The sequence below is a fragment of the Diabrotica undecimpunctata genome, chromosome 8 (assembly GCF_040954645.1).
Source record: "Diabrotica undecimpunctata isolate CICGRU chromosome 8, icDiaUnde3, whole genome shotgun sequence".
NCBI classification, from domain to species: Eukaryota; Metazoa; Arthropoda; class Insecta; order Coleoptera; family Chrysomelidae; genus Diabrotica; species Diabrotica undecimpunctata.
In genome coordinates this window covers 129,711,267-129,734,642 of record NC_092810.1, presented here as the reverse complement: position 1 = coordinate 129,734,642, position 23,376 = coordinate 129,711,267, and the positions used below count along the sequence as shown (strand labels likewise).

The following is a 23,376-nucleotide window of genomic DNA, read 5'->3' as shown; positions in this document are numbered from 1 at the left end:
TGTACTTAAAAATACATCGGAAAATAAAAAGCAAGAAAAAGGTAAAACTAGAGGTAGGAAAAGCATTGTTTTGGATGACGAGACAAGAAATATTATACGTCGGAAAATTCATCACTTTATTTTCGGAGTGAAATTCCAACACTGAAAAATATTTCTCAAGAGCTCGAAAACGATGACTCCTTACTCAAGATATCTCGTAGAGTCTTAACCAGGAACATGCGTGAAATGAACTTTCGATAAGTAAAACTCAACAGAAAAAGTATGCTATTAGAAAAAAATAAAATTATTGTGCGGAGAAGAAAATATTTAGAAGAAATACGCAAAATTCGCAGCACTGGACGCAAAATATGTTATTTGGATGAAACCTGGATTAGCCAAGGTTGGAAAAGGTCATACAGTTGGAAAAGTTTGGCAAGATTTAGATGCCAAAAGTAAACGCGAAGCATTTATAGAAGGCTGATATACAGGATTAAAAGCTCCATCAGGAAAGGGACGGCGTTTAATCGTCACCCATATAGGAAGTGATACAGGGTTTCTTGATGATGGTTTTCTTCAATTTGAGTCGAAAAAAACGGGTGATTATTAAAGAAATTGAAAGGGAGGATTCAAGAATGGCTTACAGAAAAGGGGATTGCATACGAAGAATCAATGCTCAAAATTTAGCTACTTGACATTGCACGGTTAAGGAAAATTGAATATCTTAAATATGCTGTAGATGAAACTGCAAAAGATTATGGTGTCAAAGTTCTGCGTCTACCACCTTATCATTGCGAACTTAATCCCATTGAACTTATCTGGGAGCAAGTGAAAGGAGAGGTAGCACGAAATAACAAAACGTTCAAATTAAACGAAATTAAGAAACTTTTGATTCAAGCAATCCTCCATGTAACTCCAGAGAAATGGGCTAAATGTATAGGCCACATAATCAAAGAAGAACATCGTATGTGGGAACTTGACACTCATATCAAAGTTTTACTAGAGCCAATTATAATTACACCAGGTGGTGAAGATAATGACAGCGATAGCAGCACTGCATCTTCAGGTTTAGACAGCGAATAATATTTTCTAATAGTTTAATAAGAACATCAGCATAAAAAAAACCAAAAACAAAAAAAACGAGAAGAACATAGTAAGTGTGTATAGTGTTTGTGTTTAAACACATCAAACATTATTTTTATTTTGTTTTTATAGAATTTTATTTTGTTTTATAGGATTTTATTTTGTTTTGTTTTATACTGTTTAAGTGTTTTGTTTATTTTATTTAATAAGACAATATGGCTCTTGGCGAACACCCATTTAAAAAAAGTATCGCGCCACAAGACATACCTCTGGAGTAGTGTGGAAACTGTCTTAAAATTTGTTTTAAAAAAATTTCATTGTGTAACTCTTTAAGGACGGGTCACGTCAAAAGACGTTTTAGCGTAACTTCCGCGACAGCCGGTTGGTATCAGTAAACTTTCTGCAAAATTACTTCTTTTTTATAGCTTTTTGTTTGTGGCATTCTGTATTTTTAGGGGAATGTAGGGAATGAGCCACAAAATATTTATTCATATGTTTATTTATTGACGTTTCGATCTCTATATCCAGAGACCGTTTTCAATTATACAAATGATAGTACTATTTATTTTTTAAGGCTTTTCGCTTGTCGTTCTGTATTTTTAGAAATAATGTTGGGAATAAGCCACAATATATTTATTCAAATGTTTAATTTACGGACGTTCCGATCTCTATAAAGAGACCGTTTTCAAACATACAAATGACAGATATATTTATTTTTCTATAGCTGCTTGTTTGTGGCATTCTGTATTTTTAGGGAGAAGGTTGGACATAAGCCACAATATATCTATTTACATGTTTAATACATTGACGTTTCGATCTCTATTCCGTTTTTAAAGATAGAAAAAAAAAGAAAATAAACAATATAAGATTATAAAAATATATAATAATAAACAAATAAAATAAATATAACTATCATTTATATCTTTGAAAGCGGTCTTTGGATATAGAGATTGAAACGTCAGTAAAAACTTGTAAATAAATATATTGTGGCCTATTTCGAACATTAATATTTGAAAAATAAAATATAATTAACGTTAAAATAAAAGTAAGTGTACGTCACTGGATTTCCAAACAGCTTTCCGCATTTCGGGGCCTTTAAACGATGACTCACTCTCTCAAATAGTGAAATTATACTTTAGTATTTGTAGCAGACCCATATAAAAAGCAACCATAGTCAAGAACTTACTTGGTATATGCCCTATAAAATATTAGATTAACCTTAGGATCAGCGCCCCATTGGTGACGGTTAACTTCCTTTAAATCATTTAGGCTTTTTTCGCATTTAATAAAACAGTTATTCTTCCCATGTTAATTTAGTATCAAGTGAGACGCCGAGATAAGTATAGTGTTTTTGGACTGGTACACTTAGATTATTAATTCTTACACTGGATATATTCGGTAATCGATAACCAGTAAACAACACCGCAGCGGATTTATTCAAAGTAAGTTCCAACCCTTGGTTAAGAAAGTATTCTCTTGCACAGTACATAATCCGTTTTATTGAATCAATACATTCCTGATAAGAATTTTTAGAAGTGTAGAAATAGGGAAGATAGAAAGAAGATAGAAATCATCGGTGTATTGTAAAATATTACAATTAATACCCATAACATGTAGATCCATAGTATGTATATAGATTAAACAACAGAGGGATCCCTGCGACAAACCTTGATAAACTAACCTTAGACCAATCAATTTATTATTGCACCGAATGAAAACTTGTCTATTAACAAATAGATTAACCAATACCTATGCAAATCTAGTTGGGACTCCTATATGTGTTAGTTTCTCGAAAAGTAAGTTTAAAATAACGTTATGATATGCACCCGAAATATCTAGAAAAAGTGCTGCTAAATAATTATTATTTGAGTAGGATAATTGGATATCAGTAGTTAATTGGGACAGACAGTCGATGGTTCCGTTATTTCTCCGAAAGCCTAACTGAGCTACCGGGAATATGCCTTTGTTTTCACACCACTACTTTAATCTAGTTTTCAGGATCCGTTCAAGTATTTTTAGTAGACATGACATCAAAGAAATAGGTCTTAAAGAAGTATGATCGTTTATTTTAGGTAAGTGAATGATCAGACATTGCTTAAGACAATCACAACTATCTTATTTTAGTAAAATGTTGTTAAATATATTGCATAGATAACTATAGCAATTTCGGTAAGGTTTTTTTTTAATTTTAATGTTTACTGTAAGTATAGCTCGGATTAAAAGGGGTTAGTGAAAAGTGGACGTCGATATAGTTATCCGGTATATTTATTGGTAGATGAACAGAGTCGGAAGCAATTTCAGATAAAAGTTGTTTTACAACTGATTTATCGTTAGAGACTGAATTTTATTTACCCTTTTCCAAATGTCTGATGAAAGGGTTTGCCTATTAAGAGAAGTGCAATACTGTACCCAGCCAGATTTAGCTTTTAAGCGAAAAGTACGTTTACACATAGATTCGTATCTTTTATATTCATTAAAATTCAAAAGAGTTTAGATTAGATTTAAACTTTTTAAAAGAATTTTTCCTTAGAATTGAAGCAGCTAGGTACTCCCCATCCCACCACAGTGAAACTTTTACAGGTTTTGTTGACTGTTTAATAGGTGTGCCAGATTTGTTCGCTGCATTTGCAATAGAACCTAATGAGAATAAAATCATCGCGTTAGTATTATTAATAACTTGCTTCAATGTGAACGCTTCCTCTATGGTAAGCCCGAATTGCTCCCAATTTAATTGTTTAAATAATTGTATCTCCTAAACTATTAGAGATATTTAATTTCACTAAAACAAAAATTGTCCCTTTTGAAAAATTTAACAAGGGTGTTTGGTTAATTTTGATCCGATTGTTAGAACCGGAGTTATTCGGAGGCATTCAATGCGACTTTTCCAAGTATCCACAAGGAAAATAATTGCCAGCCGTAGTCCGTTTGAAGAGGTTTACTCTCCGGACACTGGAACTCACTTAAGCATGGGTGTATGTTACCTGAAGTAAAATCTAATTAAAATATTAAACATCATATAATATTATCAACAACATGTACAATCTTTGGTAACACATTACATTTTAAAGGGTTTTTACCCAAATATTTTGGTGGCTCAGGCATGGTAACCTGTATTTTAACCTGATGATGGAACAGTTATTCCGAAAACGTTCGTGCTTGTAATGTTGCCCTTTTAAGGGTTTTTATAAAATAAAATATACCCACATACAAAGACTAACCTCTTTTTTTTTCCAAGTATATCTCAGCTTTAAATACTATATTAATCCAATATTTCTCATGTTTGATTTGAAAACTGATTTATCCCAAAATTGGAGCCAAATAGTGTAATAGTGCTTGACAACGCTTCCTATCATTCCCGATAGCTTACTAAGATACCAAATACATGTTCAAAAAACGCTGAACTGCAAAGCATCATCGTCTCGTTTTAAAAAAGTTGTGATATTTTTAGGTTCTGTATTTTTGAAATACATAAAAAAAGAGCGGGGACATGCTTGCATTTGTTGCTGAATTTTGCAACATTTTGAACTGTATACATACAATAATTTTAGGTTTAACTCTGTTTACATAATGTTCTTTTAGTATCAATAATTCTAACAATAATAAGAGTAATTACGAAAGCTATTCGACATCAGTTATCAATGGAAACATGCGATAAGAGGGAGGGTCCTTGTAAGGTGAAATGTAAATAAAAAATGGTCGAAGTTAATAATAGCACATACGACATGTCCTGCTCGTTATACAGCTCAGTAAAAAATATTTTTAATTACATATCTAATTACCATGAGAATCAGCCGCTGCACCATATTTTAAAGAAGAACTATCAAAACATAGAAATTTGAGCATTCTACTATTTTTCTTATCGTAAGTATACATCTTTTTTTTTTCCTAAATTCGCTTTTTTGTATATTAAATTATTTGATTCCAAGCTTTTTTAATGAGTGCGTTATCAGACTTATAACTATATCAGCCACAATCCTACATCTGTAAAACTTTTAAATGTGTTTACTTTTTAAATAAAAATTTTTTAGTCTGATTGGAAAATGCTCCAACATTTCCCTAGAAATATAATTCCAACCTATATTTTTATTACAGAGTCTATTTTGATTGTCATGTTTAAAAACACTTTAAATTGTGAACTTTTAAATGTATATAAATAGATTTAAACTATTGTTAGACAGCCAAAACATTAGTAAGTGCGTTTTTAAAATTTTTTAGATATTTTAGGACTATCAGTGTAGGCCTGACACAGTTTCCTAATTATCTGGTTTTTAAGAAAGCAATTATGCGGAAGTATGTTAATGATACAAAGTAAACTTAAAAGATAAAAGTTTGAAGGGATTATGTGAAACAACAGTAAATAATTCATTCAAACGAAAAAAATGTCAAAACTCATTATGCTTAATTTAAGATATTATCAGACCCACTTATCTAAATACAGAAGGTAGTAGAATAAATCATGGGATTACAAACATTACGGTATAATTTTTTAGTAATTTTTCGTTACATATTGTTTTATTTTAGTCAACTTTGTATGGCATCACTTAATTATTTAATATTGAATGTTTCGTATGTAAAAAATTATTTTTTCTATTACTATTTTAAAACTTGTCAGCATCAATTCTGAGTAGTAAATGTAGTACATAGCCATCGAAAAAATCGTAATTAGAATTTTTTATGAAATTACGTAAAAATAAGGCATGTGGGAAGTGTAGTTACCACTAATTTTCGCTCAAGAATATAACATTTATAGCTTGATATTGTCAATGTCGTAGGAAAGATGTAAATCTTGCACAGTAAGACAAGCGGAAAGAAGGAAGATAGACTCCATTGAAATCTTCTGTTGGAGAAAAATGTTACGAATTATGTGGACCGATTACCGTAAAAATAATTCAATTTCAATTAAACTAAAGGTCAACAAACGGCTCTCAGCAAAAGTCCATCTCTAACAATTAAAATACTTTGAACATATTATGAGAGAAGACACAGAAAATATGGAAACACTTACTATCCAAGGAAAGGTAGAAGGTAGAAGATCTCGAAGAAGATTCCCAACAAGATGGATAGATCAAATTATGGAAATATGCAAAAGACCTATGCATGAGTTAAAAGAATTGACCAGAGATAGAGATCTTTGGAGACGGACAATTAATACACGACATCAAAATGACCGCAACATTCCCCCCGGGGGTCAAGACTGAAGAGAGAGAGATTGTTAATATAAAGTTTGGGTACAGAGAGATACTTTTAACGAATGTTTTGAGAAACTTACAACAAAAAAACAAAGTCTTACAACTCTAAGAAATGCCCACTGGTTCCTAACGAATGAGTTAGGTGTCCTTAATATGTAGCATGATCTTTTTTCATAATAATGATTGATTCGACCGTTACTTGATGGAAATTCATTTTATGTAACAATAAAACACTGAAAACTTTTTTTTTTCAAAAACTTCAACAAAATTTATTGTAAACTCTTATCACTACAGCTGTTTTGGCTGATTGCCTTTCTCAAGTGATCTATTTTTGGCATGCGTTTACACTTTATAGTCTTTAATGAAATAGGTTGAGGAGGGTAGAACTGTTTGTCTCAAGTTGGTCATTCAGATTTATATTTATGTTTTTTAATTTGTTAATTTCCATAGATTCTAACAAAGATAGCTTAAGGCTTTTATTTTGAATGTGAAGAATTTTTAATTCTTCATTAAAAGAATGTTTATGATCTAGAAGGTGAACTGCGTATGTAGAATCTGTTTTTCTATTATTTAAAGCCCATTTATGTTCTGCTATTCGTTTATTAAAATTTCTACCAGTTTGACCAATGTAAGTTTTTGGGCAGTCGCCACATTTAAGTTTTTATACACCACTGTGTAAGTGCTTTTGATTTTGGCTCTTGTTGTTTTTAATATATTTGCCTAAGTTGTTATTTGTTCTGAAAGCTGGTGTTATTCCTTTCTTTTTATGTGTTTAACTATTTTTGTTGATATTTTGCCTGTATATGTAATCGAGCAGAAGGTACTGGGTTTTTTCTCTGGTAGTGGAAATACTAATTTCAGGGCTTTCTTGTGTAGTTTTTGATTTAAAATTTTATTAAATGTTTGTTCGTTGTGTCAAATTTCTGTTCATCTATGTAACATACTTATGATAGGCTGCCAGTTTATACTATGTAGGATGGGATGATGAATTGTGTATAGTCGTGTCAGTATGGGTAGGTTTATGAAATATGAAGAAGTCATGTTTGTTTTTATGTCTGTTAATTTTTAAATCTAAAAAATTTATGGATTGATTTTGTTCTGTTTCTATTGTAAATTCAATATGACTATGGAGTGAATTAATTATACGATAAACTCCCACAGAAACTTTTATTCTAGTAAAAAACCTTTTAGACCAAAATAGTACAAATCCAATCATTACATCTGAAATTTTACATCTTCTTGAAATTTGCATAAACCAGGACTACTTTGAATTTAATAATCAAATATATACAAATAACAGTGTAGGACTTATAATCGGCAATCCTCTAAGCCCATTACTATCAGATATTTTTATGGATCATCTAGAGACAAAGATTTCAAAACATCCCATATTCAAACAGTTTTTATATTGGTGGAGATACGTAGACGACGTACTGGTATGTTTCACAGGAACTAACAGGCAACTCGACCAATTTTATATAGTAAGTAATAACTCCAGAACGCTTCTATTTAGAAAAATAAAAAATGGTACGATTATTTATCCCCCAGAGTTGGCTCTAAAAATGGTTAGCAACACATCGAACTGAATATAATTATACGAGTCTTTTTTATATATTAGAATTTTGTTGTAAGAGAGAAGTTTGAAGTTTTGTTGTAAATAATAAAAAAAATTATTTTAACAAACACAACGGACATAATAGTTCAGGTAATACTAATTGTGTATTTGTTGGACACTTGATACTTAAGCTAGAATCTAGCTTTAAAAAATTTTCTCACCCTTAGTTTACTTAAAAACCACAGGGTCGTAAAAAATTAGATATTGTTTTTAGTAGTGTACTCTTTTCATAGTCCAACAAACCAGATATATTCACATTTTGTACTAGGCATTGTCTTATATAATTATTCTACAGATTAAATAAAAGCAATATCTAAATTGGAATGTTGGAATTCTCACGACCTTCAGATAAATTACAAGGTTTGAGTATAATTTTCTTGCAGAGTCGCATATGATCTGTGTTAATGAATTTATACCATTGTTTATACATACAGTACCTACGTTTTACTCTTATTGTGGAAATTTATTATGTGTTTTAGTTAGAAAACTCTAGAAAATAATATTGAATATGTAGACATTCTACTGTAAATCATATGAATATAACGACATATGAAAGGAAATAATAGAGTAAAAGATGTTTTAAGATGGCAAACTTTTCCCTAAGACACAGAATGAGACAGTAAATGGAAGATATTGAGCGATCCAGTAGAGCACCTAGAATTTGCCTGAGGGGGGGGGGGGTTTTGGTTGGTCACCAAATTTTTTTTTTATGATGTTACCTCCATTTTGAGTCCTTAAAATGTGTAAGTAACGGTGTCGGAATAATAGGGTCCTGGAAGGGGTTTTAACCCTCAAAACAACCCCCCCCCCTTGGTGTGCCACTGGAGAGATCAAAATAATCGTAATTTAGATAGGCCATGGAATCATATATTTGTAGAGTTCACCTAGTCCATTATAAATTTATTCAATGCTTCTGGTGGACATCAGTATTCTAAATTTCTGATAAAAATGGACGGTAAAGAAGAATGGATCAAATTTAACATGTAAAAAGATAGCAAAAACTCAAAATATTTTTGACATTTTTAAAATATCATATTCTTCTCAAAATAAGATACGTAAAATTTGCGTAACAGTATTTCTTATTAACATATCTTCGATAGTTTTGTACTATTATTTTGAAAAAAAAATACTATTTTTAAAAATGTAAAAATATTGTCTTCACTATTCGCTCCGTGCGTGACTGACGCGACACCTACCGCCTTCATCTGACAGTTTTGGACCTACCAATTTTCAGGTTAAACATAGACATGACATTGTTAAATACATGCGAAATTGACAATTATTAATAATTAACTTTTTAATTATATTTTTTCAGTTTATGTACAAAATAAATGTAGTATTAAAAACTGGGTTTCTCAAAATTCATCATAATATATCTTTTTAGTCCCAAACGGAAAAGAAAGGGAAAAATCTAGTACTGGCAAATCAAGTTTTTCACGTGAAAGAGCATATATTTAAAAACAGTAATAGTAAAAGTTATAATATAAAAACTAAAGTCATCAGGCACTCTGCAGTTAGCTTGAAGCCTTATAAAATATCATTTAAGGTAAATTATTTAAATTTTTCCTATTTCAATTGCATAAAAATGAAGTTATGTGATATTAACTTTTTCATATTAATAGCATCCATCTTTTTCTTTTCTCTAATTTATATGTAATCTTTGGGAACCTATAAAAACTACACTTACTATTTTTGCTATTATTAGCACAATTAAATACGCAATATATATTTGCACACATTTTTGATAAAATTTATGCGTAAAAAGGTAGGTGTGTGTCATATTGCCGATTGTGCCGATTGTGTCATATTTCGCCGCTACGCACGCTGGCATCGTTTCAAAGTACCCCTACCATGGTCACGCACGGAGCGAATAACCATAATTTTTTTTTTCAAAGGTATTTATTTTAAATTAGCTGATCCGGCAAACTTCGTACCGCCTAAGAATTAATTATGTCTAAAAAGTTAACAAAAAATACTCTAATTTCTATGCTTTTTCAGTAAAATTGTGCCACTTTTCCTTATAATTTACCGTTCTTCACCTTTAGTATTTACAATCAAATAGCGATCTTACATTGTTTATATATTGTTTATAAGTACAAATGAAGTGGTTAGAAGCATAAGGATACAAGTGCATATTTGCCATAAAATCAATTACCTATGTGCAGATTTGAGTAGTTAAAATGCCAAATTACATAGTGGCATAAGGATCATACATCTTGGCTAGTGAAAATTACATAGAATTAAACATTAACAATGTACATCTAACTGGGACAGATAATGAAAGTTAACAAAGAAAATCAAACTGCCGAAATTAAAAGAAGAATAAGGTTAGCGTGGGCAGGATTTGGAAAACTGAGTTGGATCTTGAAAAGCACTAAAATAGAACAATATTTGAAAACCAGAATTTACGATCAGTGTATCCTCCCTATACTCACGTATGGTTCACAGACGTGGACACTCACCAAGTCTAATATGGATAAAATAGTAAAAGCACAAAGAGCGATGGAAAGAGCAATGTTCGGGGTGAGACTTATAGACAAAAAAAAACACATAAATAGATTAGAATCAAACTAAAGTAAAAGACGCAGGAGAACATGCTGCCAAATTAAAATGAAGCTTCGCAGTACACAATGCCCGACTGAAGGATAAGAGATGGAACCACGAAATACAACAATAGAGACCATGGTTAGGAAAGAGAAGCAGAGGAAGACCACAAATGAGATGTGCTGATGACATTAAGAAGATCGAAGGACACAACTGGAAGCAAGTGGCGCAAAATAGAAGACACTGAATTTGGGGGAGGCCTATGTCCAAAGTTGGATTACTTAAAGCTGAAGAAGAATGAATACTTTATCGCAGATTTAATACGGTATGTAATAAACTATACAAGGAAGGATTTCTGCAAGCCGATCAACGTAGCAAACATCCACCATGAAACAAAATAAGTAGAGACGTGATGACGTCATATGATACATTAAAATGGATATAAGAGCCATTATCCTGGATAACAAAATTCTGCCTCTAGATATCTCGCAACTGATCTAAATATCAAAAAGATGAACACCCTCTATCTTGAATGGTACTCAGAACTGAACAAAGTACCAGTAAAAGAAACATACTATAAGCCATTTTTTTTTGTTCAGATACATGCGATACATGCGATCACAATCTCACAAAGTAAAACAGAGCTGGAGGTAGATCATAGAGTTGTAGAAAGTGTCGTAGCTGCCAAGAAAAAAGACATCGAGTATTGCTCAGAACACTCTCTCTTAACTTGCTTAATATCCTTCGACTTAGAAAACACGCTAGCCTCAGCTATTACCTCAGACAGCTGTGGACATATAATTTTTGCATACATGAAGTAATTTCTGGTCATTCTTACATGTATACTTGGAATGAAACAACTGCTGCACGAGGCTCTCAAGAAGTTGGTTCTTGTCTGGTGAAGGTAAATTTTAAACTCCTATATTTGTCTGAAAATTTAATGCTAACTTTTTTATTCAATTTTTAGTACGTTAAGCAGCTGCCCCCAGATGTTAAGCATCTAATTGCCTATTCTGATTCCTGTGGAGGACAAAATAAGAATAAAAACATAGCTAAGCTATTCATGTATCTGGTTCAATGTACTAGTATTTAAAGAATAGACCACACATTTTATGAAAGTGGGCATTCATACATGGAATGAGATAGATCTTTTAGCCAAATTAAAAAAAGGAAGAAGAAATACCCTTATGTATTTGTACCTAATGATTGGGTTGACATTATTAGAAAGACAATCAAAAATTCCATTGTCACATGCATGAGTAATGACGACTTTCTCTAATATCTTTATGACAACATAAAATATCCAAAAAAAGACGGGGAAAACTGGATATGTAGATGGCGTGAAAATGTCTGGTTTATTTATACAAAAAATGACTTTTTAAAGTTTTCTTTTAGAATGTACAGAAATGAAAGCTGAACTCCAATTTACACCGAAAGTTGCTCTAAGCTAACAAGGAGAAGACCAACCTTCACATTGGAAAACTATTTTAATTTGCCTTATGAAGATAAAAATGGAAAGAAAGCAAAAAACAACAGCTAATCTAAGCCAGTTAGATATTACCGCCAACTCCTGATGTAGATGTAAATATCTTACCAACTCAGGCATTAGAAATCGAAGGTGATATAGACAACGATGTTCCAGACCTATTGGACTAAGATTATGATGATTAATTAATTAATGGTAAACACATAATAACTTTAACATTGAATAACTCTATTTCTATTTTTTATCACTTGTACCCTTTTGCTTCTAACCCCTTCAAATTGACGTTTAATTTTTTTGAATATTTTGTTTATTACACACTATTATCACCAAATGTATCAAATTTATTTGCTAATTTCTCTGGTCTAATGGTAAAATACAAACTTAACATACCATATTATACTAAAGAAATATAAATAAGATAGTCGACTTGGCATAGAGATAAAGACAAAGTTGAATAAAGACAGACTAACATTCATCGTAAGATAAGAATTTTTATTGAATCAATCTCGCGTAAGTATTTTGTAAATGTTTTTATACGAAAAAGATAAACAGAGAAGAAAAATGCTTCTATTTCCAGTCTAAAAAGTAACTGTTTACTTTCCTACACTGAACCAATCGAAGAAACATATAAAGATATCAAAGAAAATGTTCAGTGTTTTAATGTAGCGGATACTTTTCACCATGAACTTAATAAGCTACTTACAAAGTTTTAAATGTTAGGGTAGGTATTAGGATGTCAATATATATGTTACCAAGAAATATCTTGTGCACAAACTTTTCAAAGGGGTTATTTTATGTTTGGTTTATTATCCAATATATAAAATGTATCAGTTATATTATTGTAGCATGTATGTCCATACGTCAATATATCCAATAATATATATTACGACACTATGAAATGAATTCAATGAAATCTATTTAGGACAGTTGCTATTTTTGTCTATTATCGATTAAAAAAGCAATGCAACTCACCTCGCCCTCGCCTACTTGATCTTTTAACGACACGTCCATAATTTTTGACAGTATGTTGTTGCTATGTCGTCTCACCTGAACGTACAACGATTTTAATTTACCTATAAAATTATGTACCAACGACAACAAACAAACAATACACTACTGAATAAGGTAGAATTTCATTAGGTAATGTCAGCAGTAAATAGCTACCACGAAAATATCAATGACTTCACCGGCCAGTTGAATGCTAGCGGCACGAAATTCTAGGATTTATCAAAAATGTGATCACTAGAGAAAAGATTCGCACGCGTGAAGGTTTTGATGCGACGTAAAAAGTGGCTAGCTATATATATTTTTTATTAAGTATATCAAAATAGGTTTGTATACCTTGTAAGAATTATTAAAAATAGTTCAAATAGATACACGGCGAAAAATTCCCGCAGTTTTTTTCTAATAGACTGTATATAGTGTGTCTCAGTAAGTTGGAACGATATGGAAACTGTTTTCTTGTGGCATGTTAAATTAAATATTATTTTATATTGAATTAAACCACAATTGATCGTAATGAGAATTACATTTTATAGTCAAGTAAATGAATAACTGCGCTATCGATTTCCCGTGAAGTAAGTTAGATTTGAATGCGGTTTTAGGTATTTAATTCGAACTAATCTATAACTGCTCTCTTTCTGACTATATCTGATTATGAATAACTGAAAAAATGGATTCTAAAAGAGCATTTGTAAATATTCACAGTTAAAATATTTATATCTCTGCTTAGCGTAAATATATATATATATATATATATATATATATATATATATATATATATATATATATATATATATATATATATATATATATATATATATATATATATATATATATTATCAGTTATTTTCTGACCTAACTTAATAAACAGCAAATACTTAAATCTAAGGGCTTACCCTATGGCTTACTCTTATTTTATCTATCAACTAATGCACTACAACTAACATGTAATAAATTCACAGCACTATACTTTGCTCTTTACACTAAACTGTTACACATTTACACTAACTCAAATGGTTTTGTCCTTCTGAATCTTCTCTTTAGTTCAGTGTTGTCAAGAAACTGGATTGCCTCGACATTCACATGACTATGCAGCCTCTGCTCGTGACTTGCTGCTGTTCTCTTGATTATTTCGGTCACAGTTTCCATACCCATGTTCTGGTGATGGTTGTTGTTACGGATATACTAAGGAGCATCAATAATGTTTCTCAGTACTTTGTTTTGAAATCTCTGGATAATATGTAGATTACTGGCTTTGGTACAGCCCTAGAATTGTCACCCATATACCCATACTGGCCTCAGTACTTGCTTGTAGATGGATAATTTATTATGAATTGATAATATTAATTTTTTGTCAATCAGCCAATACAATTTCTTATATCTAATATCAAGCTCTTTTCTTTTTGACATGGACTTTCCAGCGCAGCTTCACATCTAGGGTGATGCCTAAGTATTTTGCTGATGTTGCATAAGGAAATTGGGTATCATTTATTCTAACTGGGAAATTTTCTATTTTTTATTTGTAAAGGTTATGTGTGCAGATTTAGTCTCATTAAATTCTATTCGCCATTTTCTGGTCCAGTTATGTATTTTATTTACTGATAGTTGCAACTTATCAGTCGCTTTTTCACTAGTGTCTCCTATCGCTAGTATGGCTGTATCATCCACGAAGGTGGCAATAGTGTTTTGTTCCAGCTCTGGAGTGTCACACGTATACAATAGGTACAGGACCGGACCTAAGACACTCCCTTGTGGCACGCCAGCTTTGATCTCCCTTAAGTCGGTGTACACTTCTTCTGAAATATCTATTCGCAATGTATGATTTCAATATTGTTCTGAAGCTATTTTCTTGTGGCATTTTAACTTAATTACTATATAAATGGGAATAAGCCACAATTAAAGGTTAAAATACGTTTATTAACAAAAAACAAAATTTGTTTAATTTACTAATGTTTGTATTTTGAGAACGATTTCCGAAGTGGAAATTGAAACGTTAAACAAAATATAGTAATTAGTATGATTTCAAGATTTCGGAGTACTGTTTAGGCATGAACGTTCTTAGTTTATAGTTTAAACCCTCATGCCAGACTTTATCAAACGCCTTTGCTACGTCCAAGAAGATTGTAGAGCAGACTTTCTTTTCCTCTAATATTTTTTCTATTATATTCGTTATTCTGTGAACTTGATCTATGGTGAAATGTTGATTTCTGAAACCAAATTGATGATTTGGTATAACATTTTTTCTTTCTAATATTCGTTTTAATCTTTTCAATAGAAGTTTTTCAAATAGTTTTGACATCACCGGAAGGAGTGATATTGGTCGATAGGATGTCACTTCATTAGGAGACTTACCTGGTTTGGAGATCATAATGACTTCGGCTACTTTCCAGAGTCTGGGAACATATCTCAATCTAAAAGCAGCATTTATTAGGTGTGTCAGCTTAACTATGGCTTTTCCTGGTAGATTTTTTAATAGTTCTCCTGTTATGAGATCATATCCTGGAGCTTTCTTAGGAATTATGTTCTCTTTTACGCTGTTGATACTTCTCTAAATGATGTCAACGTTATTCTTTCTTCAGTTTAGAGTGGTTTTTCCCATCTCAGTTATTCACCATCATTGTTGTTGGGTTTGATCTAAATGGGTTTGATCTTAAGCTTTCTAAATGATCTGCACATCGTTTTGCTTTCTGTTTGTTACTTCTAGCCAAGTTGCCGTTTTCTAACTTGATAGGAGGAGAATGAATAATTGATCTCTTCATTCTTTTTGTTGCCTTTCATAACGAATAATCTGTGTTCTGGTCAGCTGGTAAATTACTTAAAAAAGAATTAATTGTTGAATTTTTTATATTTTGTATCTCCCTTTTTAGTTTTTGTGTAGCATTATTTAGATTCATTTTTTCTCGTGAAGCTCTGTATTGCTGCCATTTTTTCTTAACTTCCTTTTTTCTACTATGAGTTCTCTGATTTCTTTTTGATAGTTGTTCCCTTTTGTTCTAGAAGTTATTATGTAAGTATTTTCTCAAGCTACCTGTTGGATATCTTCTAATTCGTCATCAAGTTGCCTCGTGTTTCTCAATGGCACAGCAAGATTAATTTTGTGTTCAAGGTTTATTTTAAAGCTCTCCCAGTCAGTTTTTTTATTAGTCAATATTGGATTGAACTCTTTTTTAATCACTTATGACTCATAGTTGAAATTATCGGTGAGCGATCAGAGTTCATGTCCCAGCCGTCATTGATATCCAGATAGTTAGCTGAGATATTTTTGTAAATAAATAAATTTATCAGGTCTGGAATTTTGTTCCTATCGGTAGGCCAGTATGTTGGTCTATCAGTAGAGATTAAATATATGATGAGTAGAAACGAATTGGAAAACGAATGGAAATCGGACTTAGTACGAAAAATCAAGTGATAACAAAGATACTCGTTTGGCAGGACAAGATAGAAAAGTCAAATTTTTTTTTTATAATATAAATCTGATTAAAAACGAAAGTTGGAAAATTGCTTAAGTTCTCGTTGAAAAAATCTCATTTTTCCATAGATAGAAAGCCATATTTTTTTTTCTCTTCGTAACAGTTGAGATCTTTCTGTCAAAAACAGTTTGTTTTTTTAATTGCTTTGGTGCCTTCCTTTTTTTATAAAAAAATTATTTTAATTGTTTACTAAGCTCTAATTAAAACTAGCTACTTTTTCTCCTGGCTTCATGTTTCGATATATGGTACATCAGCGATAGAATAGAAGGATTGTGTTATATTATATTGTTTTCCTGTAACATACTGTGGCAATTGTGGCACTTTTTTTAAGTTTGTATACAATCTAAAAAAAATGTTAATGTGTTTTTTGCTGTAATTTTATTGTAGTTATTAAATGTATTTTTTAACACCTAAACCTATAGATTTGACATTGTTTGACATCTTTATATGACTTTACAATCATTAGAATTGAAGAAGTGCAGAAATTACTGCACGAAACGTTTTCTATTAAAAGATTGAAATAGTTTTTTCATAGTTTTTTTCTCCTTGACCTTCACCATTTACAGTGAGATTTTAATCTCACTCACATTGTGTATTTAAATTTAGACGGTCGTACTCCTTTCAATATATATATATATATATATATATATATATATATATATATATATATATATATATATATATATATATATATATGTATATATATATATATATATATATATATTGTGATGATGTATTATTTGTGAATGATGAGCAATGAGTGTTTTTTAATAATATATATATATATAGGGTTTTTATCGCGGTTCTCAAAGAATTAGTTTGTAAGCACTTTTTGAAATTATCTTTATTATATCTAATATGAAACACACATATATATCTAACATAACCAATGTAAAGTTTAAAATAAACTATCTTTAAATTAAAATTCTTATGAAACTAATTAAATTATATAGATAATGTAAATTTTAAACAAACTATCTTTAAAATTGAAATTCTTATGATACTAACTAAATTATATTAACAAAATTTTGTACCTTTCTTTCACTGAATGCCTAAATAAAATGTACTCAAAAATAAAGATTTTAATCACCACTCAATGTCTTCGTTCTCAGCCTCGGTTATCCTTGTTTCTGTGAAATTACTTTTTCCAATTATCAGCTTCCACCAATTTAAAATATTTTTCTTCTTAACAGCATTTATATATATTCTTCTTTTCAATATACCAATATCCAATCACCAAATATATTATATAATTTTATTTTTAAATTAATACTTCCTTCCATTATCGTATTACCATTTTTACATGCCATAATTTTTAATCTTCAATAATATTATCTTTATACTGTTTCTTAATCTTCATTGAACTTATTATATTGAACATCTGGACCTTCTGACTGACTATCTTGAACTTACTGAACAATTGACTTCACTAACTAAATGTGTCTATCTTCTAACTAACTTTCTTACTAACTGACTGGCCATCTGACTGAACTCTGAATCCAAATCACCGGGTATTTATATCTTTTTCCATGTTCCAGAATCATCTGGCAAGAAATCATATTCGAATTGTTCTATATGATTGTTCTCGAAAAAGTATATGTTCTGGTTATGTCCATTTCACAGACATAACCATATTCGAGAACGTTCTACCGTAAACAAAGGTTAAATTCTGTATTCTAGAGAATTCTTTACTATTCTATCGAGAATTTTATCGACATTTAGGCTTTTCAGATCAGAATATAAACTTAATTCAGTAACTTAAACACTCTAATTTAATAAACTACACATTTTAAACAACACATAACCCTATTTCACATTCGCAAATTCTTATTCAACTGTCATTTAAATGTATAGTTGGTTGCCTATGTACATGGCTCATTTAAATATATTTACAATATTATAATTATTAAAAAAAAAATTTTTACACTTATTATATACTAATTTCTTAAGAATACCCTCATATAAATAATTTTTATAACATTCTCTAGTATATAACTTATAAATTATTTTCTTTAAACACCAATCATCTCAATATATATATATATATATATATATATATATATATATATATATATATATATATATATATATATATAAAGCATTCAATTCACAAACTCTGAATCCAGCAAGAATTACTATGTTCTGTAACCCAACTGCTAGAAAAATAACACTCACGAATTGGAACCGTTTTGATCAGACTCGGTCACTGGTAAACTTTGTTCATTGTTGAGGATAGTATTTCCCCGGATAGAATTACTCTTTTTCGACGTAAGTGTTTGCTGTGGGATAAATACACCCGCCGTGTGTATGGTTCAGTGCCTTTTCAACGTATGTACTCTGAAAATTCGAAGGATTTCAAGTCCAGACTGAATTACACGCTGTGGTTGGCAATCTATTCTCTAAAAACAATAAGATTGGAAGTTGTACATCCGAGTAAAGTTTTTCAACTTAATGAGTACGTACGTAATTGTGAACAAAGGAGGACTGAATTAAAGTTTTTATTATCTTGAAAAGTGCAAAAATGTATTGCAAAATTAGTTATAATTATCTTTCTACTATGTTTATATCATAGTTTAAAACCCTGCTTTATCTCTTTAAGTTTACTCTCGCTTAAGATTAATTCTTGCTTTTTGCATTGTAAAACTTTTTGTTAGCTTTTAGTTCTGATATTCAGATATAGCCTTTTTCTATCTTTATTTTTCTACATGTTTATTTAGTTTTAATTTTTTTTTAATACTACCCACTGTTCTAATGTACAGTTGGTACAGTATAAATCCGGACGCATATCATTATCTAAATCAGAGATCTAAGTTGACATTGTTGCCAAATTACAAAATAAATCCTGAATTCATTTTAAATCAAATATGTAACATAATTATTGCAAAAGTGGATTTTACAACAAAACAAAATAATGTTCAATGTAAATAAATAAAAAATTATACATAGAAAACAAGAATTAAGTAATAATCTAACAATTTGAGCCGCTAGTATAGTATAAAGATGTAAAATACGAGTAGATTAAAAAAACAACACTTTTTTAAGATTACATGTTTAATTACCAAGAAAAAATATATAGCATTTGCTTCAGGAACTAAGCCATAAATGTCAATTGCTAGTGGTTTTGAGAGACAGAAACGAGCAAAAGAAGAACATTCCACTTCATAAATTGGATCATCCAGCTTTGCGTGAATATATTGCTAAATATGTGACGGGGTCGGGTGCTTTTCCATGTGCAGACACTTTAAGGAGAAAGGTAGTGCCACAGTGTGGGCTGTCTAAAAAAGCCAATACAAAACAACAGCTAAAAGACAAGCCCATTGTAATAGTAGCAGACGAAACCTCGGATGGACAAGGAAGATGTATTATTGCTAGTCTCTTCAGATCTATAGATTCTGTACTACATCAAGAATGTTTTTTAGCAAGTGTTAACTTCCTTGATACTGCCAATGCATCAACGTGTTCATAGGCAATTATAAATACATTAAAAGACTTTGAAATTGATTATTTACAAGTTAAAGGCCTGGTATCAGATTCAGCAAGATACATGTCTGCTTGCTTTAACCTATTAAAAATTTTAATATGGTCACATATCTTACATTATACAGTGTTGGGCTCATAAAGTTAATCTTGTTGGTTATGTTTTTGTAGGAGAGTTCAAGGAGTTAAACATGTTTACAGCAAAAGTCAAGTCAATCTTTTGTCTTTCAAGAAAAATGAAGAACTTTTACTTGAATTATTTGAAAGAAAACGTTCCCAATATCCCAGCAAAACTTTATCCAGCACCAGTTGTAACTAGATGGAACTCTTTGTTCTCAGTGTCGTATGTAAGTGAATATCTTAATCACATACTCAATTTTTTTAATGTGTGGGAGAATGAAAATTTCAGTATTAAATTTCTCAAAGACAATTACGCCGATGAAACTTTCAGACGTAAACTAGAAATTCAAATGACCTTCACCACCGAGTTCTGTCCAAAATTAATGAAATTAATAGACGATTTGGAAGGAGCCAGTTATCCATTCGCCCATCTTTTATGGAACAAATTAGAGGACTTAAAATCGTCACTTGAACACCATCGCCAAAGTTATTTTGATGTAAAAACATCTCAATTGCTCACTGAAAACGAAGAAATTGACGCTACACTGAAGGAAATGCTTATGAAAGCAAACGACAAAACCTAATAAACTAACTTACCATATGACTTTAAAAGACACAAACGAGGCTTTTTTACACATTAGGCATTCATTTATCCCATGTATAGCTGCAAGTTTACTGTGAACCCGAGTGTACTCTCAGAAAGCTTTCCTAGAATTCCTTTTTTTAGAATAATGACACAATTTGAGTACGTAGATGGATATACTCACTTTCATATATTAATCCTTCAATCGATAGGCAGGAACGAAGTTCCTAATGTGAAGGATATCTTGCTTGCTACACATTGCAGTTTTCCGTCATTTGCTAAAGCAGCATTACAGAGCATCTAGAGTCCAACTGACAGCGTAGACGCAGAACGATTCTTCAGCAAATATAATATAATATACAGATCGAAGAGCAGCTCTTAAATAGTCGAATGTCGAAATTACAACGATGTTAGCTTTTCATTAATGTTTTTGTTGTTTTACTCGTAGTTAAAAATAAATGCGAAATTCATGTTGTTTATTTGCGAAAATTCCGTACCCTTAGTCATTATCTTTAATTTCCGAATAAGATAACGTGGAGTGCTTTTTCATCGTTCATGATTAAAAGTTTATTGGCTGTGAAGTGATGTTTTCCTAACGCACGATAACATATTGGGATTCTATGCAAATTTTCTTCAATTTATTTTGGACATTACGTAGTTTGGCTTACATAATATGTCAACTGTTTGTTTTAATATTTCCTCTATTTTTTATTCCATACAATGCCATTAGTCAGTGGCGGCTTTTGGGGGTAGGCAGGATAGGCCGGGCCTACCCAATAATTTTAAGAGCTTTAAAATTGAAAAACATATATTCAAAAATTATGTTAATGCATCTAAATAACTTTTAAATGTACTAAATCACTCAATACATTAGCGTCCGTTAAAACAACTATGTTATTATATTACCGCAGAAAGCATCGGATCGTATTCAGGCATTTTAAATATCATTAATAGGCCCGATCGGAACTGGCCGACCCAGCTTACATAAGATCCCCGTACACCGTACAAAAAGCGTTTGAAGTTAAGCAGCTTGCCGGACAACTATTTATATTGTCGTGTTTATGCTTGCTGTTTAGGCACCAGACGATCGGGCCTACGACGACCATCGTTGTCACTTGTAGGTAATTATCGAATTGTAATATAAATTTTCTTTTAAATTATGATAAAAAATATGTAACATAATCTATAATTGTAACATATTTTTAAACAAACATCACCATTGCAAACAAGTGCATGGTTGCCCAAATAAATTTTTAAAAATTCGTAAAATTTGAAGAAAAAAAATCACATTTGCATGATTTCTATATCGCCTGATGTATCGCCTGATGTAGCCTTTACCAGGTTGCAGTAATAGTAATGTAAAACTTTTAATTGCTCTTGGTATGATGTCTACAAATGGTTGTCTGGAAGTATTACGAAAATCAGACTATATTGTTGGCCGTGTATGGTATTTTCTAAAAAGAAATGTGTATGGAATTGTGAAGGATACTTTGATTTAAAAAATATGTCTGCCTCCTTAAAAAACATTCCAGTTGCAAGGAACATTTAAGTAATTTCCTGTCCTTTCAGGATGTACAGAAGAGGCCATTTTCTCTTCGCGATTTGCTAGATGAAAAATCAAAAATCGCAAAAATTAGATACAACGCAGAAGTTAAAATGAACAGAAAAATCATTAAAAAATTAGTTAGGGGAGGGTCATGACCCCGTGACCCCTCCCTCTGAATCCGTCACTGATTACACATAGCTATTAATATGTAATTTGCTGGCTTGGCCTATCCAAAATTTTACCACACCAGCCGCCACTGCCATTAGTATGATTGATTAAATAAGTGAAATAAAGAGTTAGATAAAATAAATTAATATAGTAACTACTATATTCAATTCTCTTTTTAAGAGTGTAGTAGTGTAGGCGCAAAATTTCGGGCCAATGCTTTTTAAATGCATTCATTTTTTTCGAATTCTGAGAAAACTAATAAATATTTTTGAAAAATTTAAATGCAGAATGAAAGATTGCTTTATTACTGAGGGCAGAAAGTTCCTTAGAATAAACAAAAAGTTTTTTTGAATGAGATATTTGAAATTAAAAATTACACTAAATTTTATCTTCTTTTTCACCCCTGTAACTTATTAAAATAAACATTCTAGAAGTTTTCAGGGACTTTCGGCCCTCAGTATTAATGTATCAATCTTTCATTCTGCGTTTAAATTTTTCCAAAATACTTATTAATTTTCTCAGGATTCGAAAAAAATGAATGCTTTTAAAAAGCATTGGCCCGAAATTTTGCGCCTACGCTCTTAATAAACATATTAATAAAACATTTAAAAGTGTTGTAAATTATGATATTTAAAATATTAGTCGATTTACGAATTTTCATTAGAATTTCAAAAACGGATTTTACTTTCTATTTCTTTCTGACATCTGTGATATTTAGAATATACTAACTAGGATTTAATGTAGAACTACTGTGAAATATCGACATTTCCATTCAACGTTGAGCACTTGGTTAAGAGATGGCGCGTAAAACCCAGAATTATTAGTAAAAATAGTTTTAAATAATATTTATTCGCAACTAACCATGTTGTTATAATAGACAAAAAAACGAATACTTAACTTTATAAGAAAAGCTATCAGTCACTATTAAATATGTACCAGTTGAACATTTTTATATAAAATATTTGAAAAAGCAAAATAGGTAATAACTGTATTGATTGACACCTAACATAATTGAATACTTTAAAATGATGTAAGAATCAAAAAGGTAATTTTACAAGAGACAATAAAAACGATTTTAACAAAAATGGTTTTAATTTTACCTACACAATGTTATTTA

At 30.9% G+C, this 23,376-nt stretch overlaps 1 protein-coding gene across 1 annotated transcript in view; it reads right to left on the bottom strand.

Moving 5' to 3' along the window:
- The window catches only part of LOC140448012 (uncharacterized), a 124,436-nt gene extending 111,288 nt beyond the window's left edge, over positions 1-13,148 (bottom strand). The window contains exon 1 of the mRNA XM_072541051.1: positions 12,866-13,148. Coding sequence (XP_072397152.1) covers positions 12,866-12,904 — 39 coding nt within the window. The 5' untranslated portion in view covers positions 12,905-13,148. The remainder of the gene's footprint in view (positions 1-12,865) is intronic.
- Positions 13,149-23,376: the final 10,228 nt, after the last annotated feature.